Source organism: Gnatocerus cornutus, chromosome 1 (assembly GCF_029298725.1).
Source record: "Gnatocerus cornutus isolate USDA-ARS CGAHR chromosome 1, icGnaCorn1.1, whole genome shotgun sequence".
NCBI lineage: Eukaryota > Metazoa > Arthropoda > Insecta > Coleoptera > Tenebrionidae > Gnatocerus > Gnatocerus cornutus.
The window spans coordinates 16,082,007-16,108,089 of NC_142233.1; the positions used below are offsets into that span (position 1 = coordinate 16,082,007).

The 26,083-nt window shown below is 33.0% G+C and overlaps 3 protein-coding genes and 2 long non-coding RNA genes across 5 annotated transcripts; 3 read left to right on the plus strand and 2 right to left on the minus strand.

Annotated features, from left to right (window-relative positions):
• Positions 1-887: 887 nt before the first annotated feature.
• Positions 888-1,607, minus strand: LOC148180536 (uncharacterized). Its single transcript, XR_015771695.1, has 2 exons — positions 1,233-1,607; positions 888-1,177 (listed from the first exon to the last, which is right to left on the minus strand). It is a non-coding gene; the product is annotated as an uncharacterized LOC148180536 (long non-coding RNA).
• A 69-nt stretch (positions 1,608-1,676) lies between these two features.
• On the minus strand, positions 1,677-5,759 carry LOC148180537 (uncharacterized). The gene is made up of 12 exons (XM_088039462.1): positions 5,275-5,759; positions 4,987-5,232; positions 4,623-4,940; positions 4,302-4,547; positions 4,134-4,256; positions 3,952-4,082; positions 3,137-3,308; positions 2,978-3,072; positions 2,434-2,917; positions 2,005-2,337; positions 1,870-1,957; positions 1,677-1,745 (listed from the first exon to the last, which is right to left on the minus strand). The coding sequence occupies exons 1-10, from the start codon at positions 5,531-5,533 to the stop codon at positions 2,171-2,173; spliced, it is 2,241 nt and encodes a 746-aa protein (XP_087895588.1). The 5' UTR covers positions 5,534-5,759; the 3' UTR covers positions 1,677-1,745; positions 1,870-1,957; positions 2,005-2,170.
• A 967-nt stretch (positions 5,760-6,726) lies between these two features.
• LOC148180538 (uncharacterized) lies at positions 6,727-14,192 on the plus strand. Its single transcript, XM_088039587.1, has 6 exons — positions 6,727-7,000; positions 7,394-7,711; positions 7,804-8,058; positions 8,114-8,239; positions 9,041-9,171; positions 14,004-14,192. Exons 1-6 carry the CDS (start codon positions 6,727-6,729, stop codon positions 14,190-14,192), a joined length of 1,293 nt encoding a protein of 430 aa, XP_087895713.1.
• A 1,191-nt stretch (positions 14,193-15,383) lies between these two features.
• LOC148180539 (uncharacterized) lies at positions 15,384-16,041 on the plus strand. The gene is made up of 3 exons (XR_015771697.1): positions 15,384-15,465; positions 15,519-15,729; positions 15,780-16,041. It is a non-coding gene; the product is annotated as an uncharacterized LOC148180539 (long non-coding RNA).
• A 3,003-nt stretch (positions 16,042-19,044) lies between these two features.
• LOC148180540 (uncharacterized) lies at positions 19,045-25,529 on the plus strand. Its single transcript, XM_088039701.1, is given in 16 exon segments — positions 19,045-19,424; positions 19,483-19,758; positions 19,819-20,136; positions 20,229-20,483; positions 20,782-21,026; positions 21,638-21,809; positions 21,874-21,968; positions 22,029-22,378; positions 23,147-23,366; positions 23,417-23,504; positions 23,646-23,713; positions 23,762-24,162; positions 24,211-24,587; positions 24,643-25,174; positions 25,225-25,360; positions 25,410-25,529. Coding segments are annotated over 16 exon segments (3,882 nt in total). The 5' UTR covers positions 19,045-19,150; the 3' UTR covers positions 25,485-25,529.
• Positions 25,530-26,083: the final 554 nt, after the last annotated feature.

Genomic DNA, 26,083 nt, shown 5'->3' on the forward strand with positions numbered 1-26,083 from the left:
TTGAGATATTGAGATGCGGTTTGCGCCATTCTTTTTCTCGGCTCATTTTACGTTAGAAAATGTTCTCAAAAGCCCAAAATTCGATAATCGATTTTTCGCGAAAAAAAATTACGACTCAAACGATGAAAATTTTTCATTTTTTTTTATTTTTGGCCATAGCTTGTAAACTATTTGTCCGATCGATCTCAAATTTGGCCAGTAGATAGATTTTGAGCTCCTCTTTCGACTAATGTATAATTCAAAGTTATTAAACGTCGTTTTCATTTTGAAAACATTGATTGAAAATCACCCTAAAATGACGTTTTCAAAACCGTTTTTGGCCAATGCCTCGTTTATTTTTTAAGCAAACTCAACAAATTTGGGTCTCATTTTACGCCGAATGTCACGCTGAATCCAAAAACATGAGAATTTTTAATTTTCCTCAACAAATAACTGAGTTATGGTCGTTTGAATTTTCAGGTTGTCGTCAGAGGGCCAAATTTTTGACGGTTCAAAACAATTCCTGCTCGATATTTTGGAAACTATTTCAGATATTGAGATGCGGTTTGCGCCATCGTATTTCTGGCGATTTTTTACGTGAGAAATAGTTTTTTAAATTTTCCACTGTCCAAATTTGCAAATTTTTACAAAAATTCATGACTAAAACTATGTCAAACTTCTAAAATCGATATCTCGCTTATTTTTTAGAGTAAACTTAAGTTATTTACATCAGTGTACGCAGAATTTTCCGCAGATTCCAAGTCTGGGATTTAAATTCAGATCCGACAACAAATAACTGAGATATGGCCGATCAAAGTTTCGGAAAGTTGATTTTCATTTTTCCTAATGCAAAAATGCATTATAAGTAGAAAAATTCCATAACGTTTCGGGGAATTAAAACACACATACTTGAAAAAACATTTCTTTAAAATAATAATTCTAACACATTACATTCTCGTTGAAATGTAGGTACATTGGTTGAGATCTATATTTCTCATAAAATTCACTACCATTACCATTAAAATATTCTAGAAATACAAAATGCGCAAACATATACTGATCTACCCTACTAACCATATTAGGCCTTTGACCTCTTAATTGTTGAAGTGTTTTTAAAAAGTCGACTTTCTTTTCTTTGGCAGCCATTTCCATTATCACTTCACATAAAATATATGTTCCAGTTTTGCCGCATCCCGATCTAAAAAATGTAAATTACTTATGATTTGCAACAGAATTTGTTACTTCATATTTACGTGGAATGAACGACCACTGGCCCAGAATGTTTTATTTTTTTTACATCGACTATCAATGCTATAAAGCTTTGAAGATTCAAAGGCAAACGTCCATCAGGCCAAGCTGTGTACTGAAAATGTTGAACCAGACGAGCTTGATTTTCAAAAACTATCTGTATCTCTCGATATATGTAATTTGGAGTGCTTTTCATGCAAATACATTCGGTAAAAAATGGTCCAAATCTAAAGAAGCGGTTTGGCCAATATTGTAGAAATTGATCACTTGATGGGTTTTGTTGATTTAACATCACAATAATTTCCACTTTTTTTTGGAAAATCATTGTCCAAAAATCATGTACAGTCTTCTTCAGCGGCGCCTGCGTTGCAATGTATTCTTGCTTATTTTCGTAACCCTGAAAAATACGCTTCTTTATTGTGTTTAAATTCTAAATCAAGTAAATAATACATCAATGTAACTTGCATTTATGTAGTCTCCTTTGGAGGCACTATGTATGACGACTCTTGAGTGATCATCTAAAAATTAAAAATGTTTAGATCTTAGGTTTATTCTTTTAATCAAATCAACAAATTTCATGGTTATTTTTTGAAATTAATTTTAATTTTTTTTAAATAAAATTAGTTTATAATGAATTCTTACAAGGAATGACATTCCTGAAACAATTCTTTTTGGAATTGTTGACAGACAATCCGATTCTACATGGCAGCGATTTGATTTTTGGTACTTCCTGAAATAACTGTTTTTATGAATTACACAGAAGAAAGTAATTCTAACCTGAAATTGTCGAACTATTTCAGTTTTATGCATATCATTATCTTCACAAGTTCTTTTAAGATAATTTTCAAATTCGTTTATTTTAACAGCCGTAGAAAGTGAATCAACATTTGTGTTGCAATGTTCTATTAAGGTTTCTTCCTCGTTGTTTTCGGAAATTTGTTGTCTATTTTGTCTTGATTTGTATCTGCAATAATGTGTTTCCGATAAAAAAAATTAAATGGAAACTGCAAGTTACTAACACCAACCAAAAAATTCCGATTACTGAAACAAATGCCGTTATTTCACCAATTATTGCAGCAATATGGATTTGACTTATTGGTTCGGTTTTACCTAAAGTAACAATTCAAATGGTTATTGTACATTTCGCAACCGTTGACTAAGGTTTACATTTTTATAAATGAAGTCGAATTGTCAAGACATACTTACACGTCACATTTGTAGGAAAAAATTTCCTTTCTTCTTTTTGATCCAATCTCTTTGCAACAACGGATATGTTATAACATGTTATATTAGGTAATAAAGGCACTTTCAAACTAATGTTAGAACTATAAAATTTAAACTCGTAGTCCTCTGCTTTCATTGTTCTATTGTGACACCAATCTTCAAGACATGTAAACGTGATTGAATAGTTCACTGGACCACTAAACTTCTCACATCCTTCTAGTTCTAAGATTGTTTCATTTACAGTAATATTTAGGCTTCTGGGTAATTCATTTCTTGTAATCGCTTTACTTGAATGTAAAAGCATTACATTCGTCTGATCTATCAGAACTTTTTCTTTTGTAACAGCATCATGATATCCTAATTTAATTTCATAACTTGATGATGACGGCGCTGCTCTAAATGTGGCCTGAGTCATGTTTGAGTTGAACCCTCTTTTTTCTGCATGGTTGTCACAAAATGTATTCCACTAAATGAAAACTAATGTTAGAAAATCTGACCAATTTGTTAAAATTCTAGACAGAATTACCTGATACTCTAGCCAAAACATGGTGACTTTTTTCATCAAAGGTGGACTCCAGTGCAAATCAACATTATTCCCTCGCTCATCTATTTTTAATGATTCTACAATTGAGTTCATATAAAAATTAGACACGTATTTTGACAAGTTCTTAGCGCGAATACTTACTTTTGTTTATAATTAATTCAGGGACTTTGACATCACAAAATTTTTGATCAGTGATCAAAATAATTCTGACATTATAAGCCTCTGTGGTTGTTAAGTTCATTGATATATTTGCATTATGTTCAGAGTAACTATAATTGGAGCCAAAATACTGAAATCCTCCAATACTGTTAAACTAAAAAAGATTATTTTGCAGCATTATAGTTATGGACTGGTTTCTGTCTATTAAAAGCTACTTTACATCGTCAAAAATAGGCTGGTAACCATGGCATAAACTCATGCAGTTTTCTAATAAAGTTTCCATACCGAAATGTCAACCTTACGTACCGATTTGTCAAATTTCGACAGTTGAACATTTTCTTTCGCAGTTTTGGCAAAATCTACAGGAATAGCTAAAATATTGAACATACCTTGAATGAAAGATATGTCATAACAGTCTTCTTAACATCATTGCTGTGTTAATAGTTATTACTTAAATGTCAGAAGAATAACACATTACTGACAAAGAGCTAGTTGAAATCGAGGCATTTTGGGTGGAGGATTTTAAAGCTCCGAGATATTTTACTGACGAGTTTTGTAAATTATTTACATTTTTCTAGAAATAGTAAAAAAATCGAACTTTTCAAACAAAATGTTCGTGTCAATGTGCTCTTTTGTAAATCTTTTAAGTAATTTGACAAATCGATTTTAAATTTAACAATTAAAACGGTGAAATCGTTACGGGAAAATCGCAAATTTGCTTGCGCGCAAATTGACATGAAAACTTTATTTATTTATATGACGATTTTGAGAAAAATAATCGATAATTGATGGATTACCTTTTTGTACTGGACAGCAAAATACTGAGGTTCACTTTCGTTGGGACCATATGTCAAATTTGGTTGAATTTGTATGAAGTTTTCATTTATGGAGACGAGCTCAGGTGCTTCTAACACAATTGGCAATTTTTCTGTAGAAATTCGTAAAAGTATGATGGTTTTTAACAATTTCGTTTACTTACTTGAGCAATCATTTCCAAAATGTGCTGGATTACATTCGGTACACCCCATTATGTTATCGCAAACTTTACACTCTTCATTACATTTTTGTCTACAATTTATGCCCCAGGTATTGTTGTCACAACCTATACAAAGTGAACAATTATTATTATTTGTTATTAATTAATTACTTTTGTTGCATGCTGCTCCTTGATACCCCCAGGCACAGTAACATTCTTTTTCTGAACATATTTGATGTTCTTGGCAATTATTGAAAAATTGTCCCAATATTTGATCGCAAGAAATGTTACAGTTTTGTCCCAGATATGAATTTTGTTTACAAATTGTACTATTCGACGTTTCTGGTAAAGAATGAAGAGTTTGACAACGTGTCTGCAAAGGAAGCTTTTCATTTTCTAATATTATGCTGTATGTTACTGAAACACAAAAGTAGGGCTTTTAATGGCGATCTTGCTAGCTAAATCATTACTTAATTTGATAAAAGAGTTTACCTGGATCTGAATTGCAGTTTTTAATGTCGTCTATTGCCCAGAAACCATTTGTATTGCCACTATATATTCCTCGAAAAAATGAAATGTTTTTTGCCTTAACCGAATCATCTTGTAGAATAATCCTAGTCCACTGTTTTAAATTATTTTTTTTATTTGTCCCATTAAATAATTCTGTTTTAAATGTTCCATTTTCCGATTGCAGTGTTACGTTTAAGTAACATCCTTCATCCACAGAGACATAAGTAGAGACACATGTTGACCAATCAGCATAGAGAAAAGATTTTTTTGTACTAGAAACATCTGAATATTTAAAATCATCTGAAAACAACTAATTAAAATTTTTTCTGTTGACCTACGATCGTACATTTATGATTTTTAAAAGATACACCATTTGAAGTGAACCATTCCAATCCAAATGGCTGAACTGCATGATTTTCGTCTGTTAAATTATTGCCAATTTTAATAAGATGTTTCCACTGACAAAAATGTTCAGAGTGTTCGAAATGTCTTCGATTTTTATCATTTTCTCCAAAAGTATATCGCCAAACGGTTTCATTTAAACAAACAGAAAATGATGTGAAGTCACTCGTGTGATTACTAAGGCCAAAATCTTTAAAACAAAATAAGTATTAATTTTTTGTGTGTAACTTACCCATCCAGCGTTCGTCAATGACCAGATCGAAATGGTCAGAAACATTACTTATGCTCCAGTCATCTTCGTACCAAAGTTCTTTTTCTTGGATTTTGCGTACAACTGTATGTGTTTCATAGTTTTTTATGTAAATAGGTGAATATATAGAATCTCCTGTTAGCACGCAAGTAACGTTGTTTTCTTTAATTAATGTTATTACTTCGCTTGAAACCAATGCCAGTAATATTGTAGAAGTACAAAATCGTAGCAAACCAAACATATTCACCAAGTGTTCACTATTCTACGTTGAAAGTAATTTGCGCAACTACATTGAGATTATTATGATAGGTAAATACACCTCTAATCATAAAAACACTTTTTGAATTACTATTTTAGAAAATTAAATAAATATATTGGGTAATGTAGAACTTCCATGATAAGCAAAATGATTGGTTTATCGTAAATAAATACATACTTACTAAGAAATTAGCATTTACAAAATATTAAATTCAATATAACAATGAAGTATTTATCCAGGTTACTTGCTTATCTTGAAGACGAAAAAAAAAGATTTATCTAATTGATCATAATCTTACATTGAAAACGAAACTTTACAATAGGACAAATTTATCAGTAGCGCATTAAGCTACAGTTTCCTATCGTGTTATTAATGTTTGTAATCGAGTCATCCATGAAAATTAATACGTATGTCTATCAACAATTCATACTAGCGATCTGACATCAAACTTAGCAACCGAAATTGTAAAAATAGGTAAATCAAGCTACAAGAGAGGACCAAAAAGACTTCCGAAAGGTGGAGGAACACTTTCAACGTCCATTCGCTATTTTCCCACTTTTGGCATTGCGGTTGACAACCATTTGACACCTGTCTGTACGAATCTATCAAAGACATACTCACAAATAAATTTGCAAAGCTCGTTTTATTTGGTATTATTAGTAAACAAACAGATCCAGGACCTTCAGAATCGCGTCTTCAGATCATCATTGAATTTATTGAATTGCGTGTGTAATTGGTTGCCTATAATAAACCTATTAAATCATTCATTAATAGCCCACTTTAATGCATGATTTTAGCCGACAAATCCTGCATTAATAGTATCTACATTAGCCAAATATTTCTTTTAAAATGACGGCCCATCGATAAAATTATGCAAAGAAAGCGTTACATACTTGATTTGTATTTTTTCAATTTCTATAGCAAATTTTTACGTGGCAAGGGGCCCCTAGGGAAGTGGGGTCCGGTGCAACAGCACCCTTAGCCCCCCCTTAGTCCGGACTTGTTGAAAGTGACTATATCTAATCTTTTAAGATACTTTTACTCTTGCTACAGTTAATAGAAACTTGGTTATAAATAGCAATAACTCTAAATTTGTGAATTTGATCTAGTGTGACTATTTGACATTAAAACAGTAAGTTTTGATAGATTTAAACACAGTTTTGATGCTTTTTATTATGGTTTGGTTTTTGTATTACTTCTCGATTCTCACAATATTCGAATCGTTTCGAATCTCATTTGTTTCAAGTGAGGTAATAACATTAATTAAAGATAAAACTGTCACCTGTGTGTTGACAGAAGAATCTGCAGACTCTGGTGTTTATATAAAAAATTATGAAAGTTATCAAATCTTACGAGAAAATAGGGAAGTAGGAAATTGGTTGAAAAATGACTGGAATACGACAAAATCGACTGATCATTTCGACCCAATCATTGATGAACGTTGGATGGGTATATAACTATTACATAGATTAAAATGGTTATTTATTAATTTCTTGTTTTACAGATTTTAAACTTAGCTTTGCCGGAAAGAATGTAGTATTATCATTATCATCTTTTTTGTGTTTAAATGATACTCTTTCGATATTTGACGAAAAATTTAAAGAAGAAGAAAAAATACATGTAAATAATAGTTTAAAGTTTCAAAATGAAAGTTTTTGTGAATGGAAACATTTCGCTAAATATAACAATACTTTAGTATTTAAAAATACTGGAGATCAAATAAATTTGAATTTTAAACCACACTGGCTTAAAACAACTTCTAGTTTTAGACATCATATATGTAAGTTTATGATTGTGTATATTTAAATTTAGATTTAATTAAAGTGAACTAATTATCCGTAGATACTTACTACTACTCTAATGCTGCTAGTACAGAATCATCTATACTTAATGTTGAATCGTCTACATGTATTTCTATGTATGTTTCTGTGGATGAAGGATGTGACCTTATCATAAAATTAGAATCTAATAATAATACACTTGACGCAAAAACTATCAATGGAACGAATCAAAAAGAACAATTAAAACAGTGGACTAAGGTTACTCTACAAAGTAATCATTCAAACGACAAAAACCTAACTTTTTTTCGAAGAAATTCCAATAAAATCAGTAATTGTTACTGGGCAATTGATGAAATTAATGAGTGCAGTTCAAAGATTGGTATGTATAAAATATTTGTTTATTTTTAATTAAACGATTTTCAAACGAAACAATCTAAATTAAATTTTAATAATTTTCTTTTTGCATTTTAGTAACATACAAACTTCAGTTAACAAAAGAATCGCTTCCTTTGGAGAAGAATCCTCGTTGTCAGATTTTAAATGCCAGTTTATCAGGATCAAAAAATATCGTTTGCGAAAATTCATCAGAGTATATCGGAGAATATTGTAACATTTCTTGCAAACAGATCTTAGGAAACTCTTACTCTCACTGCGAGAAACATCGAATATTTTCAGGAAATGCAAGTTTTTGCGCTTGGGGATATAAAGGAACGACTTGCAGTGAACGTAACTATTCATGTAGTAAATAATATACATAAAAAATGTAGCTTGCTTTCTGTAGCTTGTAAAAATGGAACTTGGGGAATGGAATGTCAAAGAAAATGTAATGAAAATTGCGCAAATTGCGATAACATCATAGGTTGCACGAAATGCAAGCAAAATCAATATTTTGGCAATGACTGTTCAAGTAAGTACATACAGGTGGTTCTTAAATAGATCAAAATATTTTATATGACTGGTAATAGAACTAATTTAATGTGAAATATTTTTCCTAATGAACGTGGGAGCTTTATCTCTTCAAATTGGGGTAAACATCCCTAACAATTGTTTTCCTCATTTATCTTCTAAACTAAATATTTACTTTAGAACAAATATACTGGCTGTCCGGAAAGTGGCGCACCACCTTGAAAGGGGGTAATTGGGTGGTCCCCCAGAGTACCAAAAAAATGGTAAAAAAAATCCAAACTCTCTGTTTTTGCAGGTAGACCAAAAGAAAATTTGGAAAATGGCAAAATTGCGCAACTGTACTCCCCATAATTTAAATTTCCAGTATTCAAACCCATAGTATTGTTGCTGCTGTTGTATTGTTGGCGTTAGTCAGGCCGGCTCATGAACGAGTAATGTAACTATGGTTTCATGTGAATGATGCCACACTGATCGAGATTGTTGATTCAAAAACCTTATTAACAGTTTTCAGGCATTTCTCCGATTTTCTTTGCACCATGCCTTTGCACAAAATGTCCTTTAGGTAACAAATTCATTTGAACGTAAAATTATTGCACAGAAATTGTTAATTTTCGCATCAAACTTTGCCTCTTCAATCCATCATATCTCGAAAAATTGAAGACATAGATTTTTTTAACATTTTTCCAGTGATCTATGGCATTGTTCGATGATACAGTTTCACGGTGGTGCGCGACTTTCGGGACATTCTGTAGAAATAAAATTGTTCAAGACCATCATACTTTAATGAATGATATTTCTACAGAAAAATTGCCAATTGTGCTAGAAGCACCTGAGCTCGTCTCCATAAATGAAAACTTCATACAAATTCTACCAAATTTGAAATATGGTCCCAACGAAAGTGAACCTCAGTATTTTGCTGTCCAGTACAAAAAGGTAATCCATCAATTATCGATTATTTTTCTCAAAATCGTCATGTAATAGTATATTACGCAACGTGTGGGGTAAGAAACCAATTACGCACGAGGGGAAAATTTGTGCGCGAGGCGAAGCCGAGCGCTATAATTCTACGAGAGCGTAATTGGCCTTACCCCCGAGTCGCGTACTATAATTTTTCTACGACTAGCTTTTCCGCAGTCGTGAATTTTTTTTCGATTATTATTGATAAATTACAACTAAAGTTGAATTTTACATGATTTTTATTAAGACATTGTTAATTCAAACATTATTATGAGGAACAACTCAACAAGAACAAAGAACAATTTTTGCTAATTATGAACAATTTCACAATGTTTTTCAACTCCTGTTATAGAAAACTATGAATTACTTGAATCCATCCGATTGTCTCATCAAGTATCCCCGTAATTTCTCGTAATTTGCAATATTAACGACCTGTTTGAAGGTTAACGTGGTTCTCAACATTGAATAAAAAGTCCATAGGGACGACGAAATCTTGTTTTAACTTGCCAAAATACGCTAGTAAAACATTCTTGGAGAAGGACTGCATTGACTCATAGCGCTCTTTTGACATTTTCGACATAAGATCATCAGTTGCACTAACTGCTTGTGTCGCATTTTTGGGGGTGTAGCTTGCAGTGCACACTCGGAGTCTCTGATCATGATGAAACACATCAATACAAATTACAAATGTCAATTTTGACAAATTTTTATGACATCCACAGCAACTGTTATTCCTCTGCACTATTATGTAATGTAAAAGTCGTAGATCGTCTGGCCTGGGTGGTTTGGTCACGCCGGTAATTTCAGGAGGGTCCGCAAAATACTTACACAAGCGCCTCCACCAAAATTACCTTACCCTGTTAGACACACGCGGAAGAATTCTTAAATTAATTTTTATTCGACTTAGCCTTGACCCTTTTGGTCCTACAGATAATTTATGTCTACCACGATCGACCTGTACTCGTTTTCCTGGTCGAAATTCAAAGAACGGACCCAATTGCTACGTTGTGTTTTTAAATCAAAAAAAGAAATTCATCTTCGATGGAAATTCGTTGTGTTCTCCGGAAGACAACTCGGGGTCTTCCGGGTAACCAGATTACAGCAAGGCCGCTGTTGCAGAAAGAAATTAAAGACTTGGGCACACTTCACTTAAGTTTATTTACAAATAAAACAAAAAAAAAAAACCACGAACTTAAATAAATTCGGGCAGATCGCTTATCCACAGGGCTGTGCTTCCCCTAGGAGTCTCTTTACGTTACGAGCGTGGGATTTCCTGTACACGAAGGCTTCACCCTAACTTATTTTTCCGCGCAGGCTTCACCCTAACTGACTCGTGCGATGTTCGCGAAGGCTTCACCCTAATTAATTTATGTCTCCCGAAGGCTTCTCCCTAACTACTTATTTTTGTTTCGGTCTCGCGTCGGACTTGAAGTTTTCTGGATTATCACAGGTTAGTGGGTAATTGAACATGTTCGGTCTCTTCCCCTCGGCTTGAAGGTTTGAATTTCCAACAGAAAGATATGTACTCCCAAATGGAGAAAAGAAATGACGTTTATTAGCTGACCCAAGTTGTGGGCAAGAAACGGAAATTACCCTCAGGGTTCAGCGGTGATTTAGATAATGAAATAACATAATTTAAATCTGAGTACAGTCGCGGAACAGTAGTGGCGTCAAAATTAGACACTGAACAAAAGATATTATTAAGAATGAGTTTCAGATATTAGAAAGATCTACAATAGAGCAAACTGAAAGGGTTGCATTTTGTGGTTTCCCAGGACGCTTAGCGCTAAGGTTGTGATTTCGGCGAACGGTTTTGGGTTCGCTTGGCAAAGCGACACGGGTGACGGCGGCACATAGTGCGGCGGTCGGTGACGGCGACGAACGCGGTCAAAGAGTTACGCGGGCGGTCAGCGGATACGCAAGGCGGCAATCAAAGGCTCGGACCTATACGATCACAATCTGAACAGGCCCTGAAGGTGCCGTTGTTGTGATTAGGTTTATGACTTTTGGATAAAGGATACAAAATGCATTACCACCTTCATGGGTCAAATTACTTATGGCTTATTTGGAGGTGAGGCAACAGTGTTGCCTTGATGAGGCCAAAATTTGGCGATTCCAAACGTGAGATCGTCAGCATCATGTGCTTTATCCGATCAAACGATACGTGATCCTGCGTGATGGCGGGAATGCTCTACGGCATCTAACTCCCGGACACGGTAAATTAAAGTTAAAGATGCTGAAGTGATTATGTGATCCTCTATTGTAGTTGATTCAAAGAAAAAAAAAACTGTCTAAGCAGTCATATTGAACCACGTTAGCACTGAAGTTGTTAACGTCCGGTGACGGTAAAATTTGGTTCTACAGATTAAACAAGAAATTTTCTAATGGTGTTCTCCCTCAGGAGCAAATTTAGTCAGAGAAAGGTAACATTTAAAATCCGATAGATTATCGGGCGACTGTACGGAAAGTCCAAAAAAAAAAAACAATTGAGTTTAAATAGGAAGCCTCGACCATTACATGCCAAATACACCATTGCCCGGAATCCAAGTGCCTTGAGGTTGTTGTCTTTCAATCGCGTTGCCTCGAACATTAGGATGCCGAAATTTGGTGTCCTCTCAATTTTGAAATACCGCGATGACGATTGGCGCAACGGTTTGTACGTAAACGAAGAACAACAGAACAACAACAAAAAAAAATGCTTGACTTACAAATCTCCTCCAAGGATAGCACTTTACGATTTTTCAAATTTTAATTAACGTTGATCAAAAAAAAAACAAGGATTTTAATAAAATTCGCACTGAATCCGGTAGTCAACAATTCACGAAGGAAAATTCGACTCAACTCCTCGAAAAAAGACCCTTTGGCCCTTTTTAAAACTTTGGTTGGGGGTCGTACCCCACGCTAACTTCTTGGCCAATCCTAACTACTTTAAAACGACGCGCCCACGCTATTGGCCAAGCATTTCCCCCGAACGGAGTACTCCTCATTAACTCTGGGCTCGCCTAATTGGCTTCCCCTACTCCTAATTTACCCTGATTGCGGAATCCTAATTAGCGATCATACCCTGATTACAATACATTAATTAACTTATTAATATCTTCCTCGAGTTGCCACGCCGGCTCACGAACTATCTGCATGGTCTTAAGTACATGAACTCGATTCTCCCTACTTATCTAATTAATTAATTTGAGCGGCACCATGCTCACCTGAAACTCGACCTGCTAGTTTGACTCCCTGGCAAATCTACAGAAATTGTAGGCGAATGTATCATGCAACAAAAAAAAAATGTCCAGCGGATTCGGAGAATCCTTGCTTATTGTCTGATTAATTGTCTATTGAATTGGACTTCGCGTTTCATCAAAAGGGTTTGTTTATATGAAGTACTACGGAACTCTAGGTCTGCAGAAAATCAAGAACTAAAGTGGCTACTTTGATACGGTTAAAATGGCATGCACGTTGCTAAATTGTTAGCAACAATTGGCGGATTTTAGGGTAAAGCACCCTGTAACTTTAGAAGTACCCTACGAAGATAGATGGAGCTACTGGGACTGGTACCAAAGCCCTTTTTGCAAAAACTGTCATTAAACCTCACGGAAATTGATTAACGGATCAAATTGTTCAGCTGGTGGTGACTAATTGAATAGAGAAGGTACTAATCAAGAATCGGGAGTCAAATTTCGCGTACAACTTAATTATCTTAATCTAACTTAATCTAGCTTCGACTGGGGTGGCGTTTTCGCAAATCCGCGGTTTGCGACACGCTGACGATTTTCGGTGTTCCGTTGGTACCCGTAGTTGATCATTTCGCGAATTGAAAGCGTTTACGTGACGATTAATTCCGTTTCTCCGAACTACATCACTGTGACGACCAGCGACGCGGTCCCCACATCTGGAACCCATTGGCCGCGCTCCGGGTGAGCCCTCAAGCCCGTTCCGCTTGTCACAGTATCGATGACTTAATCGAGAAAAATCTACTTACTTGACAGCTTCCTCAATAAACTAGTCAAGTTTATCGCTTACAGACCAACTAACGGAGTCCCGATTTGAAAAGAAATGTCCACCCCGTCGAAGTAATGTCTTCCGGTAATTTTAGGGAAAGTCGAACCATCACAGTAATTATATATATTACCCACTGGTCATTACATTGCAGTGTGTGTAACCATGGATTTACTTTGAAGGACAACCGTTTGTAATTTGTAGATTACTATAACAGGAGTAGAAAAATAAAGTTTTCATGTCAATTTGCGCGCAAGAAAATTGAATTTCTTTGCGATTGTCCCGTTACATTTTCATCGTTTTAATTGTTAACTTTAAAATCGATTTGTTAAATTTCTTAAAAGAAAAAAAAAGCACTTTGACACATTGTCATTTTGTTTGAAATGTTGGATTTTTTTACTATTTCTAGAAAAATGTAAATAATTTACAAAACTCGTCAGTTAAATGTCTCGGAGCTTTAAAATACTCTACTCAAAATGCCTCGATTTCAACTAGCTCTTCGTCAGTAATGTGTTATTTTTTTGACATTTAAGTAAAAACTATTAACATAGCAATGATGTTAAGAAGACTGTTATTACATATCTTGCATTCGAGCTGTGTTCAATATTTTAGCTGTTCCTGTTAGATTTAGCCAAAACTGTGAAAGAAAATGTTCAACTGTCAAAATTTGACAAATCGGTACGGAAGGTTAACATTTCGGTATAGAAACTTTTTTACAAAAACTGCATGAGTTATGCCATATTTTTGAGCTTTTAATAGACAGAAACCAGTCCATAACTATAATGCAACAAAATAATCTTTTTTTTTTTTAGTTTAACAGTAGTGGAGGATTTCTGTATTTTGGCTCCAATTATAGTTACTCTGAACATAATGCAAACATATCAATGAATTTAACAACCAAAGAGGCTTATAACGTCAGAATTATTTTGATCACTGATCACAAATTTTGTGCTGTCAATGTCCCAGAATTAATTATGAACAAAAGTAAGTATTCGCGCTAAGAACTTATCAAAATACGTGTCTAATTTTTACATGAACTCAATTGTAGAATCATTAAAAACAGTTGAACGAGGAAATGATGTTGATTTGCACTGGAGTCCACCTTTGATGAAAAAAGTCACCATGTTTTGGCTAGAGTATCAGGTAATTCTGTCTAGAATTTTAACAAATTGATCAGATTTTCTAACATTAGTTTTCATTTAGTGGAATACATTTTGTGACAACCATACAGAAAAAAGACGGATCGACTCAAACATGACTCGGGCCACATTTAGAGCAGCGCCGTCATCATCAAGTTATGATATTAAATTAGGATATCATGACGCTGTTACAAAAAAAAAAGTTCTTATAGATCAGACGAATGTAATGCTTTTACATTCAAATAAAGCGATTACAAGAAATGAATTGCCCAGAAGCGTAAATATTTCTGTAAATGAAACAGTCTTAGAACTGGAAGGATGTGAGAAGTTTAGTGGTCCAGTGAACTATTCAATCACGTTTACATGTCTTGACGATTGGTGTCACAATAGAACATTGAAAGTAGAGGACTACAAGTTTAAATTTTATAGTTCTAACATTAGTTTGAAAGTGCCTTCATTACCTAATATAACATGTTATAACATATCCGTTGTCGCAAAGAGATTGGATCAAAAAGAAGAAAGGAAATTTTTTGGTACAAATGTTTCCTATAATCCTCTGAGCAGTTAAGTTTTAATCATTTGACATTTCAATCGGCTTAAATGCAAAACCATCATACCGAAATTTGACATAGCAATATAAATTTCGTAATTGTGACTAATTGGTTTTATACAGATTTTGGAAAGGTTTATCTCCGTAATTTATAAGCTTTTTGCTATAAACTGACAAATTTTTATCTTCCTACATTCAAAAGTAAAAGCGCTAGTAGATGTTTTTCTGTTGATCGCAAACTTAACGTTAAATGCAGATGCCGAATTTTGCATTTAAGCCACTCATTTACCTATAGAGATCTGAATCTCGGTATGTAAGTACACTTCCGGTCATGGAATTTTGAGCATTGTTAATTGTCAAGTGTGAAATGACTTTTATTATGTGTTAAAAAATTTTTTGAAGTTTTGAAACATCAATGTATGTAAATAAAAATGTACGGTTCACAAACAATGCCTAAAATTTCATAAACGCAAAATCCTAAAATTAATTAATTTTCTCTATAGGAAAAAGTGATGCTACAATAATTGGTGCAGTAATGACTGCAACATTTGTCTTCTTCGCATTAATCGGAATATTGTGGTGGTTGTTAGTAATTGTGCACTTTATCTTAACATTTTGATTTTACTTGAAAATTATAGATCTAAGCGAAACAAACTTGCAAAAAAACGCCCACTAATTGAGTATGAAGTTAAATCTTCGAATCTTCAAGAAAATGATGCATTATTGGAGGCTACATTACCAAATGCATTAGAAAATGAAGTGCCTTTGAAGATAGAAAATTTTGAACAACACGTTTTGTCAGCGCTTGAACAAGATCTAGAAGCGAACATAATTACTGAGGAGTTTCAGGTCTGGTGTTATTCACATAGATTTGCACGTTTACTTTATTGCAATTATAGGAGATACCGATAATAAGTAACGCAAGCTGTGATGAAGGACGAAAGACCGAAAACACTGAGAAAAATCGTGACACCAACATTTTACCATGTAAACAAAATAGACAACAAATCTGCGAAAACAACGAGGAAGAAACCTTAATAGAACATTGCAACACAAATGTTGATTCCATTTCTACAGCTGTTAGGATAAACGAATTTGAAAATTATCTTAAAAGAACTTGTGAAGATAATGAAACACAAAAAAGTGAAATAATTCAACAATTTCAGGTTAGAATTACTTTCTTCTGTGTAATTCATTAAAAAAGTTATTTCAGGAAGTACCAAAAATCAAATCTGTGCAATGTAGATCCGGATTGTCTGTCAACAATTCAAAAAAGAATTGTTTCATGAATGTCGTTCCTTGTAAGAATTCATTATAAACTCAATTCTACAAATAATTTCAATGCATTCGATATGAAAACGACTAATTTTACTTAAAAAAAAATTAAAATTAAATTTCAAAATGTTAACCATCAAACTTATCTAAGATCTAAACATTTTTAATTTTTAGATGATCACTCAAGAGTCGTCATACAAAGTGCCTCTAAAGGAGACTACATAAATGCAAGTTACATTGACGTATTATACACTTGATTTAAGCTTTAAACACAATAAAGTAAAATGTCTTTTAGGGTTATGAAATTAAGCAAGAATACATTGCAACCCAGGCGCCAATGAAGAACACTGTACATGATTTTTGGACAATGATTCTCCAAAAAAACGTGGAAATTATTGTGATGTTAAATCAACAAAACCCATCAGATGATCAATGTCTACAATATTGGCCAGACCGCTTCTTTAGATTTGGACCATTTTTTACCGAATGTATTTGCATGAAAAACACTCCAAATTACATATATCGAGAGATACAGATAGTTTTTGAAAATCAAGCTCGTCTGGTTCAACATTTTCAGTACACAGCTTGGCCTGATGGAGGTTTGCCTTTGAATCTTCAAAGCTTTATTGCATTGATAGTCGATGTAAAAAAAATAAAACATTCTGGGCCAGTGGTTGTTCATTCCACGTAAATATGAAGTAACAAATTCTGTTGGAAATCATAAGTAATTTACATTTTTTAGATCGGGATGCGGCAAAACTGGAACATATATTTTATGTGCGGTGATAATGGAAATGGCTGCCAAAGAAGAGGAAGTCGACTTTTTAAGAACACTTCAACAATTAAGAGGTCAAAGGCCTAATATGGTTAGTAGGGTAGATCAGTATATGTTTGCGCATTTTGTATTTTTAGAATATTTTAATGGTAACGGTAGTGAACTTTATGAGAAATATAGATCTCAAACAGTGTATACTTACATAGAATAGAATTATAATGTGTTAGAATTATTATTTTAAAGAAATGTTTTTTCAAGTATGTGTGTTTTAATTCCCCGAAACATTATTAAATTTATTACATTGAAATATTTTTTGGATGAATCTACAGGGTGTTTGGTAACGTTACGGCCATAGAAAAAGGGAAGCAGCCGTGAAAAGTAATGTTTCAAAGTTTTTTTCGGGTTTTCTTGAACCGTTTAAGAGCTGGAAGGCTTTGAATCAGGGAACAATTTGCATAAGGTTACAAAAATTTGAATCAGAGTTACTGAAGGAAATTTTTTGTTTGATGTCAAATTGACAGTTCTTATTTTTCATCAGTGGCGTTCTTGTTCCATTTTTGTGGACATCACAAATCAAGTCAAAACGAAAATGTGTTGGGTACAATAAAGGAAACATTGTTGCGTCGTTTACAATTATGTGTTTAACAAGATGGTGCCCATTTTGAACATCTATTGTAGTGTTCCTTTATTGTCTGTTTTTTGAATAAAATTGCGTTATTGTTTTTCCCTTTTATTGACGCCACTGATTTAAAACTTCAAATGTGACGGGAAAGTGACAAATTATTCGTTTGGTCCGAAAGCTACTTGGATTTCTGTAAAATTGAAAAATTATTTGAAGCCATTCTATTGGTCAACTTTAAAGCCTTGTGGCTTTTTAACTAAAACGAAAAAAATAAAATTAATTGCGGATTCCGAGCCAGTTTGCCTTCCTTAACTACCCATTATTCTATGCCCATAACGTTACCTAACACCCTGTAGATATTGCAGTATTAGAGGTATTGCTGATTTGTAATAGAAGAAAAAAGTAGACACTATTATTGCAGGTTGAATCCGTCTTTCCTACATGTCACTGTAACATGCGTGCCAAATTTAAAATCGATTCAAAATTTCTTTCTTGTGGCAGGAATACCTACTGCCGTTTTGTCAACATTTGCTTCATTATCATTTAATTATAGCCATGCCCACGTCAGAAATGGATTGCTGTAACAGATTTTTCTATTCCAGTATGGCAAGTTTCAGACCTGTCATTTTCACAAATAGGTAAATTCTGATAGAATACTAAAAAAATTGCGACAAGACTTGAAACCAAGATTACTCAACTAAAATTTCACTGCCTTAGATTTTTTTGAGCGTGATGGTATAATATCTACCTAAATTATTTTCTCAATTAAGACAATATTTCTATTTTTAAAGTCAGATTAAAACATTTTTTACAGCGCCATCTTGTGTACTTTTTGTACACCAACTAGAAAATTGACAGAATTGACAGATTATGAAATTTACAAATGTCAGATGTGACAGTTCTCATGAATTTTGAAAAACCCAATTATTTAGTTTAAAATTTTTCGGCCAAAAAGTTTAATACAACTCTTGTGCGTTAACCATTTGACAGCGCTCAATCATTAAAGCACTCCGGCTACGCCGTCGTGCTTCAAACTGATTTCGCGCTGTAAAATGTAAGTTACCACACGCGACTGAAAATAACTATTAATTAACTAGGTGGCTAGATATCATTGTAATTTGTTTTGTTAATTGTATTTCGGCGTTGTTAGAGTAATAGTTACTCGTGAAAAACCCTGTAGAATAAAAAACTAGGAGAAATTTATTATAAAAGTAAAAATACAAAAAATTAAAAAAATTAAGGCTATAATGTGAAACAATCCAGATCTAAGCAAATGTACATTAGCCAAATATTTCTTTTAAAATAAGGAATCATCCATATATTAACGTGAGGTGATAAAGATTTCGTAAAACAAACACCTTACAATCATAACCGTCAAAAGTGATAGATAACTATATCTAATCTTTTGAGATATTTATTACTATTGCTACAGTTAATATAAATTTAGTTATAAATATCAATAACTTTAAATTTGTCAATTTGATTTAGTGTGATTATTTGACATTGAAACAGTAAGTTTTGATAGATATAAACACAGTTTTGATGCTTTTTATTAATAATGTGTTCCGATTTGCGTAAATAATGAGGCAACAATAATAATGGTTTGGTTTTTGTATTACTTCTCGATTCTCACAATATTTGTATCGTTTCGAATCTCATTAGTATCAAGTGAGGTAATAACATTAATTAAAGATAAAACTGTCACCTGTGTGTTGACAGAAGAATCTGCAGACTCTGCTGTTTATATAAAAAATTATGAAAGTTATCAAATCTTACGAGAAAATGAGGAAGTAGGAAATTGGTTGAAAAATGACTGGAATACGACAAATTCGACTGATCATTTCGACCCAATCATTGATGAACGTTGGATGGGTATATAACTATTACATAGATTAAAATGGTTATTATTTATTAATTTCTTGTTTTACAGATTTTAAACTTAGCTCTGCCGCAAAGAATGTAGTATCATCATTATCACATTTTTTGTGTTTAAATGATACTCTTTCGATATATTCCGAAAAATATAAAGAAGAAGAAAAAATACATTTAAATAATATTTTAAAGTTTGAAAATGGAAATTTTTGTGAGTGGAAACATTTCGCTAAATATAACAATACTTTAGTATTTAAAAATACTGGAGATAAAATAAATTTGAATTTTAAACCACACTGGGTTAATACAACTTCTGGTATTAGACATCATATATGTAAGTTTATGATTGTGTATATTTAAATTTAGATTTAATTAGTGAACTAATTATCCGTAGATACTTACAACTACTCCAATGCTGCTAGTACAGAATCATCTATACTTAATGTTAAATCGTCTACATGCATTTCCATGTATGTTTCTGTAGATGAAGGATGTGACCTTATCATAAAATTAGAATCTAATAATAGTACACTTGACGCAAAAACTATCAATGGAACGAATCAAAAAGAACAATTAAAACAGTGGACTAAGGTTACTCTACAAAGTAATCATTCAAACGACAAAAACCTAACTTTTTTTCGAAGAAATTCCAATAAAATCAGTAATTGTTACTGGGCAATTGATGAAATTAATGAGTGCAGTTCAAAGATTGGTATGTATAAAATATTTGTTTATTTTTAATTAAACGATTTTCAAACGAAACAATCTAAATTAAATTTTAATAATTTTCTTTTTGCATTTCAGTAACATACAAACTTCAGTTAACAAATGAACCGCTTCCATTGGAGAAAAATCCTCGTTGTCAGATTTTAAATGCCAGTATATCAAGATCAAACAATATCGTTTGCGAAAATTCATCAGAGTATATCGGAGAACATTGTAACATTTCTTGCAAACAGATCTTAGGAAACTCTTACTCTCACTGCGAGAAACATCGAATATTTTCAGGAAATACAAGTTTTTGCGCTTGGGGATATGAAGGAACAACTTGCAGTGAACGTAACTATTCATGTAGTAAATAATATACATAAAAAATGTAACTTGCTTTCTGTAGCTTGTAAAAATGGAACTTGGGGAAAGGAATGTCAAAGAAAATGTAATGAAAATTGCGCCAATTGCAATAACCTTAAAGATTGCACGAAATGCAAGCACAGTCAATATTTTGGCAATGACTGTACAAGTAAGTACATACAGGTGGTTCTTAAATAGATCAAAATATTTTGACTGGTAATAGAATAATTAAATGTGAAATATTTTTCCTAATGAACGTGGGAGTTTCATCCCTTCAAATTGGGGTAATCATCCTCAACAATTGTTTTCCTCATTTATCTTTTAAACCATTCACTTTCGAGCAAATATAGAAATAAAATTGTTAAAAACCATTATACTTTTACAAATGATATTTCTACAGAAAAATTGCCAATTGTGCGAGAAGCACCTGAGCTCGTGTCCATAAATGAAAACTTCATACAAATTCAACCAGATTTGAAATATGGTCCCAACGAAAGTGAACCTCAGTATTTTGCTGTCCAGTACAAAAAGGTAATCCATCAATTATCGATTATTTTTCTGAAAATCGTCATGTAAATAAAGTTTTTCATGTCAATTTGCGCTCAAGGAAATTAATTGTCCCGTAACGATTTTACCGTTTTAACTGAGGAGTTATTTTTCAAAATTCAATTAATCCATTTCATAAATTTTTACAAGCGTTTAAAAAAAGGGTAATTTGTTCAATTTTCTTCAAATTTGCTTCAACTATTTTGGCATAAGAACACAACACAATGTTTAAGCAAGAGGTTTTGCAATGAATAAAATATACACCCTGTTAGATTTACCCACAATAATCTTAAATTCACATAAAACCACTGTCAGTCAAAATTGGATTTAATGAGTTTTGAAAAGTAACTCCTCAATTGTTAACTTTAAAATCGATTTGTCAAATTACTTGGAAGATTTACAAAAGAGCCCTTTGACACGAACATTTTGTTTGAAAAGTTGGATTTTTTTACTATTTCTAGAAAAATGTAAATGCCAGCCTAATTTTGACGATGTAAAGTCTGCATGAGTTATGTCATAGTTACCAGTCTATTTTTGAGCTTTTAATAGACAGAAACCAGTCCATAACTAGAATGCTGCAAAATAATCTTTTTTAGTTTAACAGTAGTGGAGGATTTCTGTATTTTGGCTCCAACTATAGTTACTCTGAACATAATGCAAATATATCAATGAACTTAACTACCACAGAGGCTTATAATGTCAGAATTATTTTGATCACTGATCACCAATTTTGTGATGTTGAAGTGCCAGAATTAATTATAAACAAAAGTAAGTATTCGCGCTAAGAACTTATCAAAATACGTGTCTAATTTTTATATGAACTCAATTGTAGAATCATTAGAAATAGTTGAACGAGGGAATGATGTTGATTTGCACTGGAGTCCACCTTTGATGAAAAAAGTCACCATGTTTTGGCTAGAGTATCAGGTAATTCTGTCTACAATTTTAACAAATTGGTCAGATTTTCTAACATTAGTTTTCATTTAGTGGAATACATTTTGTGACAACCATACAGAAAAAAGAAATTTCAGCTCAAACATGACTCCGGCCAGATTTAGTTCAGAGCCGTCATCATCAAGTTATGAAATTAAATTAGGATATCATGACGCTGTTACAAAAAAAAAAGTTCTTATAGATCAGACGAATGTAATGCTTTTACATTCAAATAAAGCGATTACAAAAAATGAATTACCCAGAAGCGTAAATATTACTATAAATGAAACAATCTTAGAACTGGAAAGATGTGACAAGTTTAGTGGTCCAGTGAACTATTCAATCACGTTTACATGTCTTGAAGATTGGTGTCACAATAGAACAATGAAAGTCGAGGACTACGAGTTTAAATTTTATAGTTCTAACATTAGTTTGAAAGTGCCTTTATTACCTAATATAACATGTTATAACATATCCGTTGTTGCAAAGAGATTGGATCAAAAAGAAGAAAGGAAATTTTTTGGTACAAATGTTTCCTGTAATACTCTGAGCAGTTAAGTTTTAATCATTTGACATTTCAGTCGGCCTAAATGCAAAACCCGACTCTGCATCAGACCGAAATTTGACATAGCAATATAAATTCCGTAATTGTGACTAATTGATTCTATACAGATTTTGGAAAGGTTCAACTTCGTAATTTATAAGCTTTTTACTATAAACCGACAAAACTTTATCTTTCTACAATTAAAAGTAAAAGCGCTAGTAGATGTTTTTCTGTTGATCGCAAACTTAAAGTTACATGTCGATTTTTGCATTTAAGCGACTCATTTACCTATGTAGATCTGAATCTCGATATGAAGGCACACTTCCGGTCATGGAATTTTGAGCATTGTTAATTGTCAAATGTGAAATGACTTTTATTATCTGTTAAAAAAAAATAATTTTGAAACATCAATAAAAATGAAAATGTACGGTTTAAAAAAATGTTCAAAATTTCATAAACGCAAAGTCCAAAGGTTAATTAATTTTCTCTATAGGAAAAAGTGATGCTATAATAATTGGTGCAGTAACGACTGCGACATTTGTCTTCTTCGCATTAATCGGAATATTGTGGTGGTTGTTAGTAATTGTGCACTTTATCTTAACATTTTGATTTTACTTGAAAATTGTAGATGTAAGCGGAACAAACTTGCAAGAAAACGCCCAGTAATTGAGTATGAAGTAAAATTTTCGGATCTTCAAGAAAAAGATCCATTATTGGAGGCTATATTACCAAATGCATCAGAAAAAGAACATACAAGAGTGCCTTTAAAGATAGAAAATTTTGAACAACACGTTTTGTCAGCGCTTGAACAAGATCAAGAAGCGAACATAATTACTGAGGAGTTTCAGGTTTGGTGTTTTTTACATAAATTTACTCGTTTACTTTATTGCAATTTTAGGAGATACCGATAATAAGTAACGCAAGCTGCAATGAAGGACGGAAGACCGAAAACGCTGCGAAGAATCGTTACACCAACATTTTACCATGTAATAATAGTTAAATTAATCTAGCTTTCGTTCCATTTCTCTGTAGACATAATAATATCTTGATATAAATTTTAAAGTGGTAGCTATCTGTAGGTGGTGGGTAATTTTAACAAGTTGTCAGCACTGTTGTTTTTTTCTTAGACGACGAAACAAGAGTAGTCTTAGTCAACAACCCTGAATCCGACTACATTAATGCAAACTATGTTAATGTAAGTTAAGAAAATTTGATCCTTCAATGTTCAAAATCTTTAATTTAGGGCTATGAAACTCCCAAAGCATTTATTGCAACTCAAGCGCCGAAGAACTCAACTGTCAACGACTTCTGGCTAATGGTTTTTCAAGAAAACGTCGAACTTATTGTAATGTTAACTGAAGCGAAAGAAGGCAAACAAGTCAAAAGTGCACAATACTGGCCAGAGCACCTCTGTACATACCGATTCGAAGAATTTATAATTCAAAGTATCTCAACAAAAATCACGCCAAACTTTGTTCACAGAGAACTTCAAGTAAAATATCAGGGTGAAATTCGCCTTGTTCATCATTTCCAGTATACAACTTGGCCCGATCATGATGTTCCATTAAGTCCTCAAGATTTTACCACTTTCATAAAAGAAATAATGCGGATTCCACAACAAAGTCCAGTGGTGGTGCATTGCAGGTAACTTTTTATAAAATAACAAAAATGTTTGCAAACATAAGGTTTAAGTGCGGGCTGTGGAAGAACAGGAACATATATTCTTTGCGATATCGCTATTCGCATGGCTAATAAGGAAAATCAAGTGGATTTTGTGTCGATTTTGAAAGAACTAAGGAAACAAAGAACAAGATTAGTGGACAATGCAGAACAGTACATTTTCGCCCATTTTGTTTTTTTGGAATATTTCTTTGGAAGAGATTTGTCAGTCGATGTGTCAGATAATTTCTATGAAGATATAAAAAAGGCACAGAGCAACAATTCATTAAATCTGCTTATATCCCGTTTAGAACAAGCAAAGAAGAAATTTGAAAGTATACAATTGAAGGTATATTCGTACTTGAGTGAGGCGGAACTAGCCAAAAATCGCTTCCCTTCCATTTTACCAGGCAATGAAAAATACGCGACTGTTCTAACAATTGTTAATGTCTTTTCAATTTGCAGGTTACTCGCAAATCTTTTTACCAATTTCCGCCGAAAACACTTCAAGTTATATAAATGCTGTTTGCGTCGATTGTTACCGCTACCCCAACAAATACATTGTGACCCAACAGCCTCTGCCAGAAACTATTGATGATTTCTGGAAATTAGTAATAGAGTACGAAATCGACACTATAATTAATCTCAACAAAATCGATGAAGAAGATCCGGTAATAATTTTTATTCTACTCAGATTCACAATAATATATTCTTTTTAGTCATGCCCAATGTTTTGGCCAAAAAAAAGCAACCGATCTTGGACTTTAGACGATGCGGATGCAAACCTCTGTTTTTTCAGCGTAAACGACAGTAATCCTGCATTCAATTTGTTTAGAGTAAAACTTAAAAAACAAGCTGGCCAGAAGACAAAAATTATCAATATCATTTCAACAAAGAACTGGGAAAGAGGGACTATTGAACCCCCGTCTGTCAAAGATTTGATAAGTGTGTGGAAAAAAATCATGGCTTGTAGTGGGAAAATTGTCGTCACCTGCTAGTACGGTGTTGATATTTTTATTTATTAAACTCTAAATTGTTGTATTTTAGTGATGGGGCTACAGCAAGTGGACTATTTGTAGCTTTGGCCTACATGCTGGAAAAAATTAATATGGAACATAAATGCGATGTTTTTACATCTGTTAAGGTTGTTCAGCAAAGTCGGATTCAATTTATAGAAAGTCCTGTAAGAAAAATATATGATAATTTGTTCTTGTAATAGTTTCTGGTTTCAGGAACAGCTTAAATTGTTGTATCAAGCAGCTATAGAATATATCCAGGAATTTAGCACATATGGAAACTTCAGTTGAGTTGCTCTGACAATTGAAATAACTTATCTAATATTATTGATACCTATAGGTGTAGAGTAGAGTTAACTATAATAATTTTAATAAAATAAATTGTTTAACTCTTTTAAATTCCTATTTCTGGAATTAACTTTAATAACCGTGACAACCAAAATTAAATTAGCAAGTCGCAATTTGATGTTCTGATACATAAAGAGCCGGTTTAGACAATAATTTAATTGAATGTAAGTTAATCTGGTAACTAATTTGACAATTGCTAACACTTGATTGGCGCAAAGACGGTCACATAGCAATTTAACATAATATTAAGTATTTAATCGAAATAAATCCTGAATGATTTATGCATTTTCCGGTTCAATTTCCTTTAGCGAAGCCCGTTGGTTTTTAAATTATTTTTCTTGGTACATTTTATTATTTATTTTTAATCTAAAATTTAAAAAAATATGCCAAGCGCAATTATTTCTATCTATCAAAGTTTCAAAAATTCAAGGACATAAACAACGAAGTCATATTTCTTTGCTAATTGTTAAAGAAGAGTTAACTACAATAGAAGTAAATGCAGCCTGTATGATTCACGCATTTTCCTATTCATTTTTTTATGG

Coding starts and splice junctions, on each gene's coding strand:
- LOC148180537 (XM_088039462.1), bottom strand. CDS start 5,533: ATGTTTGGTTTGCTACGATTTTGTACTTCTACAATATTACTGGCATTG. Junction 4,941..4,986: donor ATCTTTTAAAAATCATAAAT/GTACGATCGTAG, acceptor AGTTGTTTTCAG/ATGATTTTAAATATTCAGAT. Junction 4,083..4,133: donor TTTTGGAAATGATTGCTCAA/GTAAGTAAACGA, acceptor GAATTTCTACAG/AAAAATTGCCAATTGTGTTA.
- LOC148180538 (XM_088039587.1), top strand. CDS start 6,727: ATGGTTTGGTTTTTGTATTACTTCTCGATTCTCACAATATTCGAATCG. Junction 7,001..7,393: donor CATTGATGAACGTTGGATGG/GTATATAACTAT, acceptor AATTATCCGTAG/ATACTTACTACTACTCTAAT. Junction 8,059..8,113: donor AGGAACGACTTGCAGTGAAC/GTAACTATTCAT, acceptor TGCTTTCTGTAG/CTTGTAAAAATGGAACTTGG.